The sequence below is a fragment of the Bufo bufo genome, chromosome 1 (genome assembly GCF_905171765.1).
Source record: "Bufo bufo chromosome 1, aBufBuf1.1, whole genome shotgun sequence".
Taxonomy (NCBI): Eukaryota; Metazoa; Chordata; class Amphibia; order Anura; family Bufonidae; genus Bufo; species Bufo bufo.
In genome coordinates this window covers 557,232,396-557,249,709 of record NC_053389.1, presented here as the reverse complement: position 1 = coordinate 557,249,709, position 17,314 = coordinate 557,232,396, and the positions used below count along the sequence as shown (strand labels likewise).

Sequence of the window (17,314 nt, the reverse complement as noted above, 5' to 3'; positions counted from 1 at the left end):
GCCTCTCTATTCACATGTTTTACTTTCTCTTCTGCCTGCTTCAAAATATGATCAATGTACCCTTTCAATGTCAACCTCTCAAACTATTCGTTCTGACTCAACTATTCGTTCTGACTCTCGAGCTATTCGTTCTGACTCAAACATTGAATCTTACTACATGTTTCAGATGGCATGATGAGGCTAGAAGCAGGGTGTTACCGCTTGTGTCTTTTCTGTAATTCCTGTTAACCACCTTGCCCGCCTTATTCGATAGCTTAGGGTGCTTTCACACTTGCGGCAGGACGTATCCGACAGGCCGTTCACCATGTCGGATCCGTCCTTCCGCTATTTTGCCGTGCCGCCGGACCGCCGCTCCGTCCCCATTGACTATAATGGGGACGGGGGCGGAGCTCTGGCGCAGCACGGCGGTGCACGGCGAAAGCTGCCGGGCTAAAAAGTCCTGCATGTCCGACTTTTTAGTCCGGCGGCTTTCGCCGTGCACTGCCGTGCTGCGCCGGAGTTCCGCCCCGTCCCCATTATAGTCAATAGGGACTGAGTGGCGGCACGGCGAAATAGCGGAAGGACGGATCCGACATGGTGAACAGCCTGTCGGATCCGTCCTGCTGCAAGTGTGAAAGTAGCCTTAATGTCCAAAAAAGGAATGTCCTCTTAGGGCAAATTATTTGTAAATCTAAGATGCAAAGTTCTCCTCCTCATTCGCAAATATATACATGTCCCATTGGGAGGAGTGTCATCTCATGAGCAAGGATAACATATTCATGTCCTCAATCATGTGGTATGGAAAGTTCATAGATGACATTGTGATGATCTGGAACTCCACAGACCAGAGTTTTTTTGAATGCATCAACTACATTAATAAGAACGATATGAATCTTAGATTTACATATAATGATATATATACATATAATAATGCCCCTTTCCCTTCATCTAACGAGTTTTAATAAAAAAAAGTTGTAAAAAAATTCATAAAAATAGACAGATATGGAACCAATAAAAAACATTAACTCTTCCCTCAAATACGAGCCCCTACACAAGACAATTAGCAGATTTTTTTAAAAAAATATTGCTTTCAGAAAATGGAGACACAAAAACATGATTTATTTTTACAAAATGTGTTTTATTGTGTAAACTGAAATAAATAAATAAAAAAAGTTATATTAGGAATCGTTGCGTCCAAAAAAATTCAATAAGAACTGTGCCACAACAGCCATAGTAGATAAAGTAATAGCTATGTTATGAGGTATTACTGTTTGCTTTCAAAGCAGAGAAAATTTAATTTAGAAAATTGAGAATTTTTCAAAATTTTTTGCAAATTTGGGATTATTTTATAAATAAAGGTGAACTATATCGACTCAAATTTACCACTGTCATGAAGTACAATGTGTGACGAGAAAACAATCTCAGAATGGCTTGCATAAGTAAAAGTGTTCCAAAGTTATTACCACATAAAGTGACACATGTCAGATTTGTAAAATTTGGCCCAGTCCTTAAAGTGAAAAATGGGGTTAAATACAGCAGCTGCCCTTAGCAGGTAGATTGGAGCATCTAGGAAAATGTATTTAGCAATTATGTTCTTGAAAGGCATCTGGTAACAAGAGGCCTCAGTTTGCTTCACATAGTAAATTACATTTTCCCATTGTGTAAGGCTGGGTTCACATCATGTTTTTACTATCCTTTTAATGTATACAAAAAAATTATACGTTAAACGGATGCCTCAGACTGATGCCATATAGTGGCATCCATTCACCATAGAGTTACATTGGAAAACAAAAAGTATACTTTTTTTTAACTGGACTTTGCAGGATACAAGAACATGGTGTGTTGCGTTTTCATGTCTTTTTTTTCTAATGTATACGTCAGACGCAGGCATAAAACGTGAGGTGAACCCAGCCTAAGAGCCAGAGTAGAGGTTATAGTGTAAATCTTCATTACAGGCAAAAAAAAATAAAAAAATGCTAAATTATGTTCAAATCAAATAATCATTTTTAATTAATACACAACAAAATTGTGGTCTCCTAGTTTTTTATATGTGTTCTCTTCCCATGTGTTGTTTCTTGTACAGTACAGCAGTTATGCAGACACCTGGTCTTTTATGGTCTTCCTAGTTACATAATGTGGTGGTATTTCTATGTCTTTCTTTCAGAGCTTCCCTATGGCTGGGAGAAAATTGATGATCCTATCTACGGCACATATTATGTTGAGTAAGTTAACATTTTATTGTTTGCTATTCATTTTCGTATAGGGAGCATAAAAGCTACTTAAAGTATAAATGTAATTTCTTTTTTTATATCCTTAAGGGCTAGGGATGTTATATATTTTATTTGGGAAAGATGCTTCTTTATACTAGAAAACAGAGTGTAAAGAGTCTTCTTGGCAAAGCTCTAAGGCCCCTTTCACACGAGCGAGTTTTCCGCGCGGATGCGTTGCGGGAGGTGAACGCACAGCATCCGCACGGAATCCTGACCCATTCATTTCTATGGGGCTGTTCACATGAGCAGTGATTTTCACGCATCACTTGTGCGTTGCGTAAAAATCGCAGCATGCTCCTCTTTGTGCGTTTTTCACGTAATGCAAGCCCCATAGAAATGAAAACCAAACATTGGCGGTTTTTTTCACGCGAGTGCAAAACACATTACAATGTTTTGCACTCGCGCAGAAAAATCGCGGGTGTTCCCGCAACGCACCCGCACATTTTCCCGCAACCCCCGTGTGAAAGGGGCCTAACAGTGCATTGCTAAGGAGAGAGTGTCTTCAGTTCTACTGAGCACTGAAGACACCTGAGTGTAACATACAGAGCCTTCCAGCTGGACTCTTATCACTACCCCAGTCCCTGACTATGTACACGTGGTCACAATGCCATTCTGACTTGTTACACACAGGCGTCTTCAGTTCTCCTTAATAACCCTCAGTTAGAATTTTGATAAGAAAACTCTTGTTTTCTAGGACAAAGAAATATCTTTCCGTAATAAAGCATATTACAAGAATGTCTAACATTCCTGTCCCTATACTATATTAAAAGTTTAATGGAAATGACAGTTACACTTTAAAGAGGACCTATCACCATTCCCGACACGTCGGTTTTGTAAATGCTTGTGTTCTGTTCTCCTCTTAAAACTCTGTGCTGTGCTGTTTTCCTTTTAATCCTCCTGGAAATGTATGACTAGTATTGCTATTCCTCTTGTTAAAACATTATAAATACTTGCACTGATTAGAGGTTTCCTTATGGCTACACAGCTGTTCAGTCCCAATCCCTTGAGTTCCCTTCGCATTGTGCGTGTGGAAATGCTCTTACTTTCACTATTAAACATAGCCCTGAGCTCTACTGTTGTTTTTCTTCCATTTGATTTCACCAAACGTTTAAGTGATCGCCGATCACGATCATTCAGAATTTCTTTCCAGCCACATTTCTTCCTCGAATACGATGGCTCCCCACTATCCTTACAGTTTTTAATAATGCGTTGGACAGTTCTTAACCCAATTTTAGTAGTTTCTGCAATCTCCTTAGATGTTTTCTCTTCTTGATGCATGCCAATGATTTGACCCTTCTCAAACAGACTAACAACATCTTTTACATGACCACGAGATGTGTCTTACGACATGGTTGTTTAAGAAATGAGGAGCAACTCATTGCACCAGTTGGGGTTAAATAACTTATTGCCAGCTGAAAGATAATCGCCTATGCAGTAATTATCCAATAGGAGGCTCATGACTATTTGCTTAGTTAAATCCAGGTGCCGACTTTTTTTTGGACAGGCAGTGTATATATAGTTGAAAGATATGCAGCTTTTTTTTTTCATACAGTATATGATAGGAAACATCAAATTTGGGGGTACTATTTTTCCTTGGGGAGAGAACGCCTTAATTGGCACGAGGAGACTTTTAGGCCATACATGCTCCTCTGGAATTCTGAGAAGAAAGGCATGCAAATGAGCTCTTACTAAGCTCTGCCTCCAATGCCACCAGATGTAAGGCAGCTATCCTATAATTCAGTGATCGGCCCTTTAAATAATCCTTGAGACATGACTTGGATATTAAATAAGCCAGTACCTCATCTGCAGACAGCTGTTTTGGGGTGATTACCCCTCATCAGTGCAGAGCAGAGAGTACTGGCTTAACTGGGTAGGAGGCCTAACATCAAAGTAATAAAGTTTTATGACCGCCATGGGCAGACATAAATTTCTACCATAAATTTACAGTACTGCAAACTTATCTCAGATATTAATTCATACATACTATAGATACACATAGGACCAAGACATTGCTATGTCTCCTCCTCCTAAAAAAAATAACATAGCTTTAAATATGTCCTCCTCTGTACCAGGAGTCGCTGTGCACTTTGATACACTCATGTTTAGTGCCTTTCTCAAAGGCAGTTTATCACTTCCCAGTTTATTATTGGCTTTTAAAGGGATTGTCTGGGATTTTGACATTTATGGCCTATAGAAACTTTTAAATACATAAAGGGAATCAACAAGGTAAAAGAGGAGAGAATATTTAAAAGAAGAAAAACTGCTACAAGAGGACATAGTTTTAAATTAGAGGGGCAAAGGTTTAAAAGTAATATAAGGAAGTATTACTTTACTGAGAGAGTAGTGGATGCATGGAATAGCCTTCCTGCAGAAGTGGTAGCTGCAAATACAGTGAAGGGGTTTAAGCATGCATGGGATAGGCATAAGGCCATCCTTCATATAAGATAGGGCCAGGGGCTATTCATAGTATTCAGTATATTGGGCAGACTATGTTTCTATGTTTCTATGTTCTATCCTTACTGAGCAATAATACATATTGTACATATGAGTTATTTACTCACTTTGTATATGGAATTTTTCTGTAAGGGTGCCATGTAATAATACATTTACCCTGCAGTGAACACATCATCTGCCGTCATATACCTGCTGCTAGACCCACTGTGGTCAACTAAACAATCCCTTGAATTACTACTTTTGTGCACAGTGTGTCTCAACTCTCTCACAATGGCAGACACCTCAGAAAGGAAATACAGGCATTTTAATTTTTAACATGCCCAATCCTCTTGTTGTTAGGGGAAGTAAAGGGGTTGCGTCAGTTCAGCAAGTGGCATTTATCATGTAGATAAAGTTAAGTAAGGCACTTACTAATGTATTGTTATTGTCCATATTGTCTCCTTTGCTGGCTTCATTCATTTTTCTATCACATTATACACTGCTCGTTTCCATAGTTACGACTAGGGATGAGCAAATCGACTTCAGATGAAACATCCAAAGTCCATTCGCATAAAACTTCGTTAGACCGGCTTTTACCAAACTCGGTTTCGGTTCAAAGTGGTGCCTTGGAACCGAACCCGAGTTGGGTAAAAGTATTTTTACAGTAGAAATTAATTTTTGAAGTTATTACCCGAAGTCTTGCGAGAATTGGTGAAGTAATAACTTCGGCTCATCGGAGTTAATACATTCTGATATTGTATGGAGTGCTCGCTCCGTACAGTATTCTAATAAAATTTATGCGAATCTACTTCGGATGTTTCATCCGAAGTCGATTCGCTCATCCCTAGTTACGACCACCCTGCAATCCAGCAGTGGTGGCCGTGCTTTTACACTATAGCAAAAAGTGCCAGCCTCTCTGGTGGCCAGGACTGTGGGAGCGCACATAGGTTGGTGCTTTCTCCTATAGTGTGCAAGCACGGCCACTGCTGGATTGCAGGGTGGTCGTAACCATGGAAACGAGCAATGTATAATGTGACGGAAAAATGAATCCATCCAGCAAAGAAAGCAATATGGACAATCACAATACATTAGTAAGTGGCTTGTATTAACTTTCTCTACATGATAAAGGCTATTTGCTGATGTGACACAACCCTTTTAAGCCACCACCCGAGGCATTAGGCAGTGGCTTACTCCCTCTCCCCATTGAAAACACATGAGCACTCAACCAAGCAAGACATTGGCGGGAGGCATAGTTGTTGGCCAAACAAGCTTTAGAATAAACCAGTACAGTTACCTGTAGCACTATGGAGAACTATTGATAATGGATTTATGTCAAGCTCACATCGGCTACATCTGTTTACATTTAATATTTTTCTACCAGGTACTACTAAAATATGTCTTATTATAACTTATTAAAGAATATTTACCTCAGAGTTGTCCGAAATAATCTTCTTTTCAGAATATGCTGAATATAATTATTGAGACGTAAATGACCTCAGACCGCTTAGATACTAAAAACGTTTTCAACAGCAGCTTAATTAGAAAACAAAAATATTAGTTAGTTATAAATCAAAAACCTTTAGGCCCCTTTCACACAGTTGAGACATCCGTGCGGGTAAAATGCGTGAGGGGGAACGCATTGCACCCGCACTGAATCCAGACCCATTTACTCCAATGGGGCTGTGCACATGAGCAGTGATTTTCACGCATCACTGGTGTGTTGCGTGAAAATCGCAGCATGTTCTATATTGTACGTTTTTCACGCAACGCAGGCCCCATAGAAGTGAATTGGGCTGCGTGAAAATCACAAGCATCCGCAAGCAAGTGCGAATGCGGTGCAATTTTCACGCATGGTTGCTAGGAGACGATCGGGATGGGGACCCGATCTTTATTATTTTCCCTTATAATATGGTTATAAGGGAACATAATAGCATTCTTAATACAGAATGCTAAGTAAATTAGGGATGGAGGGGTTAAAAAAAAAAATTAAACTCACCTCATCCACTTGTTCGCGCAGCCCGGCTTGTCTTCTTTCTTCTTCTTTGAGCACCTGGGAGGAAAATTACCTTTGGTGACATCATGGTCATGGTGATGGACCATGTAATGGACCATGTGATGAGCGTAGTGACGTCACCAAAGGTCCTTTTCCTCCCAGGTCCTCAAAGAACAAGAAAGAAGACAAGCTGGGCTGCGCGAACAAGTGGATGAGGTGAGTTTAATTTTAATTTTAATTTTTTTAACCCCTCCATCCCTAATTTACTTAGCATTCTGTATTAAGAATGCTATTATTTTCCCTTATAACCATGTTATAAGGGAAAATAATAAAATCTACACAACACCGATCCCAAACCTGAACTTCTGTGAAGAAGTCCGGGTTCGGGTCTAGGTACCAAACATGCAGATTTTTCTCATGCGCGTGCAAAACGCATTAAAACGCTTTGCACATGCGCAGAAAAATTGCGCATTTTCCCGCAACGCACCCGCATCTTGTCCGCCCCTCACACGCGGCGCCCGTGTGAAAGAGGCCTTAAAGGTACTTTCACACTTGTGGCAGAGGATTCCGGCAATCCGGATGCAAACTGATGGCATTTGTAAGACGGATCCGGATGCGGATCCGTCTGACAAATGCATTGAAATACCGGATCCGTCTCTCCGGTGTCATCTGGAAAAACGGATCCGGTATTAATTTTTCTTTGCCTTTTTAAAGGTCTGCGCATGCGCAGACCGTAAATCCGGATCCGTTTTGCCGGAACACTTAATACCGGATCCGGCACTAATACAATGTAAATTAATGCCATATCCGGCATTCTGGCAAGTGATCAGTATTTTTGGCCGGAGAGAAAACTGCTGCATGCTGCGGTATTTTCTCCGTCCAAAAAAGTAAGAGGGACTGAACTGATGCATCCTGAACGGAATGCTCTCCATTCAGAATGCATTAGGATAAAACTGATCAGTTTTTTTACGCTATTGAGCTCCTGTGATGGATCTCAATACCGGAAAACAAAAACGCTAGTGTGAAACTACCCTTACAAAAGTAAGACAGGTGAATTATTCTATTCATGAAAATCTAATTCTGGTTCAATTACTTACTATAAAGTAACTCCTGACAAGAATGTGATAAAATGTGAAAAGTATTCAAAAACCTTGCTTTGTATTATGCAATAAAACATTTACTCAAACCTGCTTTTATCATTTGCTGAAGCAAAAGATTTTTCAAGCAATTTAGTGTACTCCAAATGTCATGTCTTTATTTTGTACTTGTGTGTGTATGTTATACTGTATACATTGTATTTTTATGCATTATAAGCAAATTCTGCTGAGTTGTTTCTCGCATGCATTTTAATGCAGTTTTTTGATGCACCATTGGAAGCAAAAACTAACAGTGGATTCAAAAAGTAGAGAAGTAAAATTTTTCCTATACCTTTACCTGGATTTCTGCATTGCATTCTAATAAAATGTAGGCTGACTTGTATTGAAGTAACAATTATGAACAACATACAATTTACCTAAACTAATGACACATACGCCGTATTTACTGAGCACATTGAATAAGCATCCATAGCGCAAGGAGAAAAAATAAGTGAACCATTGTGTTAATGTCTTCTCAAAGAGTGATTTAAGGAGATAAGATTGGAAGTGTAGGATTCACACCTCCTTTGACCATTAAATAAAAGCACATAAAACCTTGTTACTGACAAATCTGTTCTACTCAAGAAAGATTGGTTAGTGTGAACCATACCTCAATGCAAACAACTTTTAGAAGACCTCGAAAGATATGTTATAGAGACACATGAAGCTACAAAAACATTGGTAAAGACCTGTCTGTACATCAATCGACAGTTAGACAAATAACCTACAAATGGATAAAATTCCAGACTGTTACCACCATGTTACCACTTAGGTGTGGGCATGTTATGAAGATTTCTCCAAGAGCACAATGGGCAATCGTGAAAGAGATTAGTATGAACCCAAGGATCCCAGCAAAAGAAGATTCTACAAGTTGGAGAAACATCAGGATGGTGTTTATGCAAGGACACTATGAAGAAAGCTACTAGTGTCCAAAAAATTACATTGTAGACTATCCCATGTTTGCCCAAGACCAACTGGATGTCAAATAATGCGTCTAGGAACATGGAACATGGTTCTATAGACAGATTTATTTATTTTACCCACTTATATATCCATGCAGATGTTGTCCTTGGTTAGATTTGAACCTTGGACTCCAGCACTGGAAGGCACCAGTGCTAACTACTGAGCCATTGTGCTGCCCACAGATGTGACAAAAGTGGATCTATGTTTGGAGGAAAAGAATACCACACTAATACCAAAATATCATACTAACTGTGAAGCATAGTGGAGGGAGTAACATTTTACAGGAGTTTCACGAACCAGCGGGTGTGAACCCACTGTGCCACGTGTCCTACCTCCTCTAAGGGCGTTGTCTAAGATAACCCCTGGATATTGACAGTACCCCTGATGGTGGGGATAGACTTTCCCAAGGGGAACACCAGGTTGGTAACTCTTGAGGAGGATAGGCACACGAGGCAGCTGGTCCAGGCGGACCACAAGGTACCTGAGAAAGGTACCAGAGGTGCAGGACCAAAGCATGAGGCAGAGGCATAGTCAGACAGGCAAAAGGTCAGGGCATGTGGCACAGGTACAGGTCAGGCAATCTGGGTCGGCTACAGGAGAGTCAAGGCAAGCAGATAGGGATCTAACAGGTAGTAGAGTCCAGGAATACAGATATGAGTCAGGAACACTAGCGGAAAACATGAACCTTAGTAGGACACAAGGACCTTGACATCTGGAAAGAGGGCTGAGCCACTTATATATGCGCAGGAGGGCTAGGATAGGTCAGCGAGGTCACATGACCTAACCCATAAATCACAGGAAGTGACGCGAGCTGGCCCATAAGGAAGTGCTGCAGGAAACAAGCAGTATGCATGCTGTGGCCAGGGCTGAGAGCAAACTGTGGAGCGGATCCCAGAACAACAGCACCCACACAGACCGAGCCCAGGACTGCAGCGGTGAATGGGAAGCACCAGCCACAGATCACCGCTGAACACAGCGCCCGGGACCACGGCGGTAAGCAGGAGAACAGCGGCAAGGAGAATGTAAGATCAGTAGCGCATGATCTCAGGCTTAAGAGATGTTAGCATAAACTACTTATAAAATGGATGCCAGACCACTTGTAATCAATATACGTTTTATTAATCAATTTGACCAATACATAAGTTAAAACAGGCGACATCTATGGGAGGAGAAACACAGTAGGAAAAGTTCATATACTGTATGTCCACAAAAACAAAAGAAGGAGAGAGATAAAGTGCAAGTACAAAAAGCCAGTGTCAGCAACAAATTGTATAGGACAAGAAGCAGTTACCCATACTGTATTGGCAGTTGGCGCCATCCTGGAGGAGACACAGTAGCCCCATACACATAACTACAAAAACGTTATAGGGGTCAGAATATGGTTATAAATTTATTTATTTTTTCCTCAAAGGTTTAAAAAATAATAATCTGTATTAAAACGAAAACAAAAATTGAACAAGTGTGGTATCGTTGTAACCTTACTGACCTGGAGAATGAAGATAACAGGTCAATTTTACCGCATAGTGTACAGTGTAAAAAAAAACTTTATCAGAATTGAGTTTTATCCCAATTCTACGCCATTTAGAATTTTTTTCCGCTTCCGACTACATGGTATGCAACCGTGAATGGTGCCACTAGAAAGTACAACTTGTCCCGTAAAAAATAAGCCCTCAGAAGGCTATGTGAATAGAAAAATAAAAAAGTTAGGACTATGGGAAGGCAGGGAGTGAAAAACAAAAAATGCAAAAATTGAAAATCTCAGGGTTCTGAAGGGGTTAAATATTATTTAATTTTCTTTGGTTGAGTTTTGTCTCATTTTGGTTTTTGCTTTAAGAGATGTTAGGTCATTCACCAAGATGGTGACAAAGAAAAGCATGCTTCTACCTATAAATCAACTAAAGAATGGTTGAAAAAGAAAAGGGTTCTGACCTTAACCCTATTCAAATACTGTGGCGTGGACTGGAGAGAACGGTGTTGACAAGGCATCCCAGAGATTCTAATAAAATGAAACACATTTTGCAGGGAGGAATGGTCCTAAATTCCCCATCAATCAATCAATGTTGTGCAAATCTTATTTACAGCTACAGAAAACATTTGGTGGATGTTATTTAGTTGGATTGTGCTTGTCTATAATTGTAACTTTGATAAGAATGAGGCCGTTTTATTAGGGATCAATGGATAAATCCTGGTAATTCAAAAAAATTCACTTACCTTTTTCTTGTAACTGTATATTATATCCTCACTGCAATGACTTATTATATGTTATCTGCATCACTTTACACTGTATATGACAGAGCAGATCAACCTTCTGATATGACACATCTGCAGTAATAGGATTTATAACATCATATATTCTGTTAACCAGTCACATAAACAGAAGAACCCAATTTGAAAACCCAGTGTTGGAAGCAAAAAGGAAGCTTCAACAGCACAACATGCCCACGACAGACTTGGGAACTCAGCCGATGCAGGCTCAAGTTTTTAGAGGTACATTGCAGTGTCCTAGAAATTATGTAATTTAGTAGAGGTTTTGTCTATAATGCAGGATATTATATTGATGAATGCACAGTATAGGTTTTATTGTGTTGTCGTCATTTGCATAATGTTTTAATATATTATATCCTTCTGCATTTCATATGTACAGTACCTTGGAATTAAATAGACCTTTATCTGCTTGCCGACTGCCAGTTGACTATATACATCTGAGCAGTCAGCACATATCTTCAAGAACATTTCTAAACATTGTTGCAGAGATTGCAGCTGCATGCTAATCATGTGACATTGGGAGCGGGGAACCACTGGCAGTGTCAGCAGGGCTCCCCGTAGAGAAGTCAAGGATTTTTTTTTACTGTCCATGACCTCCTCATCACTCTATACACCGGAACACTGTGTATAGAGATAACAATGTGACATGCCTTTTCCTACTCTGGTCCCAGTCATCATGTGATCACCAGGGGCTGAGTATCTGCATGAGCTGCTGTTTTTTTTTAGATCCAGATCAGCTTTGCAGTGAGGTTTTATAGCCCAGTACAACCTCTATGGGGCTGTATTCCCACTAAAAAAGAAATGTAATGTTAAATGCCCCCCAAATGTCTTGAATGACCTTATGGAGAGGGGAAGGGAGAATGTTAAATAAAAATAAATAAATAAAGACAAAATAAATAAATGAATAAATAATTTTAAAAAACGCCACTACACACCACACTGCAGCCTCTAGCCCCATAACCCATACATTCCATATATCAAAATGACTGTAATAGAAAGGGGACATAATAAAAAAAAAATATATATATATATATATATATATATAATAAATAAATATATATATATATATATATACAGTACAGACCAAAAGTTTGGACACACCTTCTCATTCAAAGAGTTTTCTTTATTTTCATGACTATGAAGGCATCAAAACTATGAATTAACACATGTGGAATTATATACATAACAAACAAGTGTGAAACAACTGAAAATATGTCATATTCTAGGTTCTTCAAAGTAGCCACCTTTTGCTTTGATTACTGCTTTGCACACTCTTGGCATTCTCTTAATGAGCTTCAAGAGGTAGTCCCCTGAAATGGTCTTCCAACAGTCTTGAAGGAGTTACCAGAGATGCTTAGCACTTGTTGGCCCTTTTGCCTTCACTCTGCGGTCCAGCTCACACCAAACCATCTCGATTGGGTTCAGGTCCGGTGACTGTGGAGGCCAGGTCATCTGGCGCAGCACCCCATCACTCTCCTTCATGGTCAAATAGCCCTTACTTTCAAAGTTTTCCCAATTTTTCGGCTGACTGACTGACCTTCATTTCTTAAAGTAATGATGGCCACTTGTTTTTCTTTACTTAGCTGCTTTTTTCTTGCCATAATACAAATTCTAACAGTCTATTCAGTAGGACTATCAGCTGTGTATCCACCTGACTTCTCCTCAACGCAACTGATGGTCCCAACCCCATTTATAAGGCAAGAAATCCCACTTATTAAACCTGACATGGCACACCTGTGAAGTGAAAACCATTTCAGGGGACTACCTCTTGAAGCTCATCAAGAGAATGCCAAGAGTGTGCAAAGCAGTAATCAAAGCAAAAGGTGGCTACTTTGAAGAACCTAGAATATGACATATTTTCAGTTGTTTCACTCTTTTGTTATGTATATAATTCTACATGTGTTAATTCATAGTTTTGATGCCTTCAGTGTGAATCTGCAATTTTCATAGTCATGAAAATAAAAAAAACTCTTTGAATGAGAAGGTGTGTCCAAACTTTTGGTCTGAACTGTATATATAAAATAAAATATATATAGCGTGTGTGTGTGTGTGTATTTTAGTTGCATGTTTTGTTATTAACTAGAAAAAATAAAAATAAAATAGAACAGATTAATAAAGATGACATAAAAATAATGCCCATGTCCGAAAAAAGGGGCAAAAATTATTTGCATAACTAAACTTTAAAAAAATAATATGGCTTTCAAAGTCATGTGTACTAAAAAAAAACTGGTCAGAAAGGGAGGTAAATGGCCTGGTCTCTAACTGGTTAGAATACATGATGATAACGAATATTATAATAATGTAGTCATTTCTATATCATTCAAAAAGGTCTCTATAGAGTGACTTGGATATGCAAACTCTATGATTTAATTACTGTTCCCTTAATCTTCCTAAGAAGGGAAACAGTAATTGAAAAATAGCGTTTGCATAACCACATTTCTATATCATATCAAAAGGCTTTTTCCGCAACCCATGAAGAGCAGCTTCCCTCAACATAGTGCTGATCGGAGCAGAGGATCACACATTCAGGTATTAGTGCCTGCAGCTGTAGGGAGTCCCAAGTAGGGGACCACCTTCTATTATCATACTTCATATGCCTCAATATATCGTAAAAATTCTGCAACATTAACAACCGCTACAATCGACATTAAATGTATATTTTAACTATAAAATACTGAATCAAGGTGAATTTGAATGTTTGTGTGCATGTTTTGGATTGTATAATGCAGATAATAATGCAATTTTATCTTGCTATAGAAAAGCCACTTTTTACACGGGATGCCTCACAACTTAAAGGAACATTTCTGAGCACCACTCTCAAGAAAAGTAACATGGGCTTTGGATTTACCATTATTGGGGGTGATGAGCCAGATGAATTTCTACAAGTAAAGAGCGTCATTCCAGAGGGACCTGCTGCGCAGGATGGCAAAATGGAGACAGGTACAGCAGATTATTAAATGACTCAGTACAGTAGTTTGTAAAGCATGTCTATCCTGTATATCGTTTCCTCTGGATAAGGCCTCATGCACACAACCGTTTTTCGGGTCCGCATCTGAGCCGCAGTTTTTGCGGCTCGGGTGCAGACCCATTAACTTCAACGGGGCCGCAAAAGATGCGGACAGTACTCCGTGTGCTGTCCGCATCCGTTGCTCCGTTGCGTGGCTCCGCAAAAAAAATATAACATGTCCTATTCTTGTCCGTTTTGCGGACAAGAATAGGCATGTCTACAATGGGCCGTTCCGTTCTGCAAATTGCGGAAGGCACACGGGCGGCTTCCGTTTTTTGCGGCTCTGCGGTTTGCGGACCGCAAAAAACGGCACGGTCGTGTGCATGTAGCCTAAATAACATGCATTATAATTGCCCATATGATGCCAAAGTGCTGCTTATTCTCTGTGCTGGCACATTTGTATCTACATAGGATACATCTAATGGACATTTCACTGTTGACAGGCTTTATATAGATAGATTAAAGGGAATATGTCACATTGAAAATGCCGTCTAATCTAAAGACAAGCAAGTTATAGAACAGGAGAGCAGGCTTAGTAGTTATGTGAGCATTCTTACTCGGTGACTGACAGCTATCTCTGTATGCACAATCCTTTAAGGAAGACCGTCAATCACTGAGTAATAATACTCTAGTCTAGAACATGCTGCCTACAGATGGGGCTGCATTTTCAATGAATAGGCCTGTCCACTGGTCCCCTAAGCCCAGAATGAGCAGGGATATAAATGAATAAATTAAAAGTTACACTTGAACTTTTCTAATAACACTATCTATCTTAACTGCTAGCTCCTTCTGCTTTGAAAATGCAGTGCAATCTACAGACAACATTTTACAACGTGACATATTTCCTTTAAAGGGTTATACCCATTTCAGACATTGATGGCCATCAATGTCGGATAGATGCAGGTTCCACCCCTGCGACCTGCTCCTATCTCCAGAACGGGGACCTTGAACTGATGGTGAGCTCAGTGCTCATGCTCAGCGTGCTCTCCATTCACTGCTACTAGAATTCGAAAGATAGTCAAGCCAGTGCACTAGGCTATTTTCGTAAGTCCCATAGTGGCATCCATAGCGGTGAATGGAGCGTGGGTTGCCCGCTCTCCTTCAGTTTGTGGAGCCCATTCTAGAAATCTCTTTTTCTTTACACCAGAATTATGACAACAATGTGACTCCAAGGACATTGTTTCATGGAGGCAAGTGTACGCTCCTCACAAACCTTAATATAGGTCTTCATTTCTAAACGCAGACATTTGCTGAAATTTCATAGTATAACAGAGGTGCTTTTTTTACTATATAAAACAGAATGGTCTGTCAGGTGAAAAGGTTAGCAGCAAAGTGTATGAACACAGTATTTTCTCAGACTGCCCTGAGGGATGTTCTTCTTTTTAAACAGAACCCAAAATTGTTATTTCATTTCAGAGTATGGTTTTATATTAGAAGGATTTATGTATTGTTTCACTTAACATGACACCAATGAATAGCGGGTGAAGGAGCACGTAGAGCTATAGCTATGTGTTAAATTTTTATGTATTTAGTTTTGGAAATATATTAAATAATGTTATGTTAGTGAAATGTTATTTTGACTTCTCATGAAGTATGGATTGGAGCAGGATAGTTTGATAGCTTAATAACTATTCTTTTAGGATACCTAGATGAATGTCCATCTGGTCATCGTTATGCAGCTGGCTAGAGACAAGCAAATTGATTTGTACAAATCTATTAGCTCATTGAAAAGAGTGCTTGAGAAGCGAGAGGGTTGTCCCCATTGCTCAAGACAAGAGGCTCCCACCACCACTTGATTGACAGGGTTGGACGCCTGAGCTGCTGCTCCAAGTAATAAAGCAATTAAAGAGGTCCTGCTGCTGCTGCCGGAGCAGCGACTGTGCATGCGCTGCTACAAAGTAGTGGAGCGGCTCATGCAAATTCACTGCTCCGATAGCAGCAGCAGAGCCCCTGATATTGAGCCACTACTCTGAGCAGCGGCTCAAATGCAAGATTGTCAGGGCCGGGTGAGTCAGTCAAGCAGCAGGTGGGAGCCTCTTGAGCGGTGGAAACAGCCCCTCACTGTTCAAGAACTCTTTTTGATGAACAAATCAATTTGTTCCTGTCTACATCTAGGTATCAATGTTTGGTTTTGCCAACCTTCTGCTCGTAATGTGTTCTTTGTTGTCACTAAGTAGCATAAGTATGAATTATTATGGAAAGTAAAGAAATAAATACAATCAGCTCACCGCCTTTGTTAGTCCTCTGTGCATTATCATTAGCATGTCGCTTCATGTTCCATAGGTATAGCATTCTGCCTGCAGTCATACACTTTTGTTTTATTATTCTTATCAGCTTATGTTATGCAAGCTATAAAGCCGATACCCATATGGTCTGAACAGGCTCCTAAACTCAGGCTATAAAGCTGACACTACAAAGCCGACACCTACATGGTCTGAACAGGCTCCAAGATGTGATACATTTTTACTGATTATTATGAGCATGTTAATTTCTGATATATAGGTATAGCAGTCTATCTGCAGACACACATTTTTGTCTTATTATTATTATCAGCATACCAGCTTATGATGTTCAGATATAACAGTATCTACAACCATACATTCTTGTTTTACTATAGTTGTTCCTGGATTTCCAAGGGTTAATACCCTGATCTCACCCTTAGATTCTACCCTACACCTCACTCCCCTATCATTAGTGGATCATGGGACATGTGAGTGCAGTGCAGTGTTTTTTAAACACAAAAGTGATTCATTTGTTTTATGTCATGAATAAGGTCATGAACACAATCCGAAACGTATTGACTGGTGTGGGAAGATGTCCAGCTGTGTGCCTTTTTTGGAATAATTTTATTCAAGACCCGAGTGCTGGACCCACTACTAGATTTGGAATATAGCCACAAAAGTTTTCAAACTATGTTAATCTAGTAGCTCCTAGATGGGACAAACCCAGACACTCAGCATATACACAGATATAATACAAAAATGTATCTTTATTGAAATCGATAAAACAAATAAATAGATGCATAAATTGACAAAGACAGGCACAACCACATGGAGAGTGCACACAATACTTCGGGACATCAAGTTATAGCATTGCAAGTAAGAAAAAAAGGTGGGATAGAAAAACAAGTATAAATAAATTCAAAATCAAACCATGTGGCTCCCTCACCTAGATAAAAAACATGATTCACAACATGTACACAATACAGACCGGCTAGTGGCACCTCCTAGAGACCCCGACACGTGTTTCGCGTCAGCTTCCCAACAAT

General features: G+C 39.7%; 1 protein-coding gene across 6 annotated transcripts in view; it reads left to right on the top strand.

Moving 5' to 3' along the window:
- The window catches only part of MAGI2 (membrane associated guanylate kinase, WW and PDZ domain containing 2), a 1,066,131-nt gene that overhangs the window by 825,224 nt on the left and 223,593 nt on the right, over window positions 1-17,314 (top strand). For all 6 annotated transcript variants that reach the window (XM_040413058.1, XM_040413064.1, XM_040413057.1 and 3 more), the window contains 3 exons: window positions 2,144-2,201; window positions 11,140-11,261; window positions 13,797-13,979. In XM_040413058.1, the coding sequence (XP_040268992.1) occupies window positions 2,144-2,201; window positions 11,140-11,261; window positions 13,797-13,979 (363 nt within the window). The remainder of the gene's footprint in view (window positions 1-2,143; window positions 2,202-11,139; window positions 11,262-13,796; window positions 13,980-17,314) is intronic.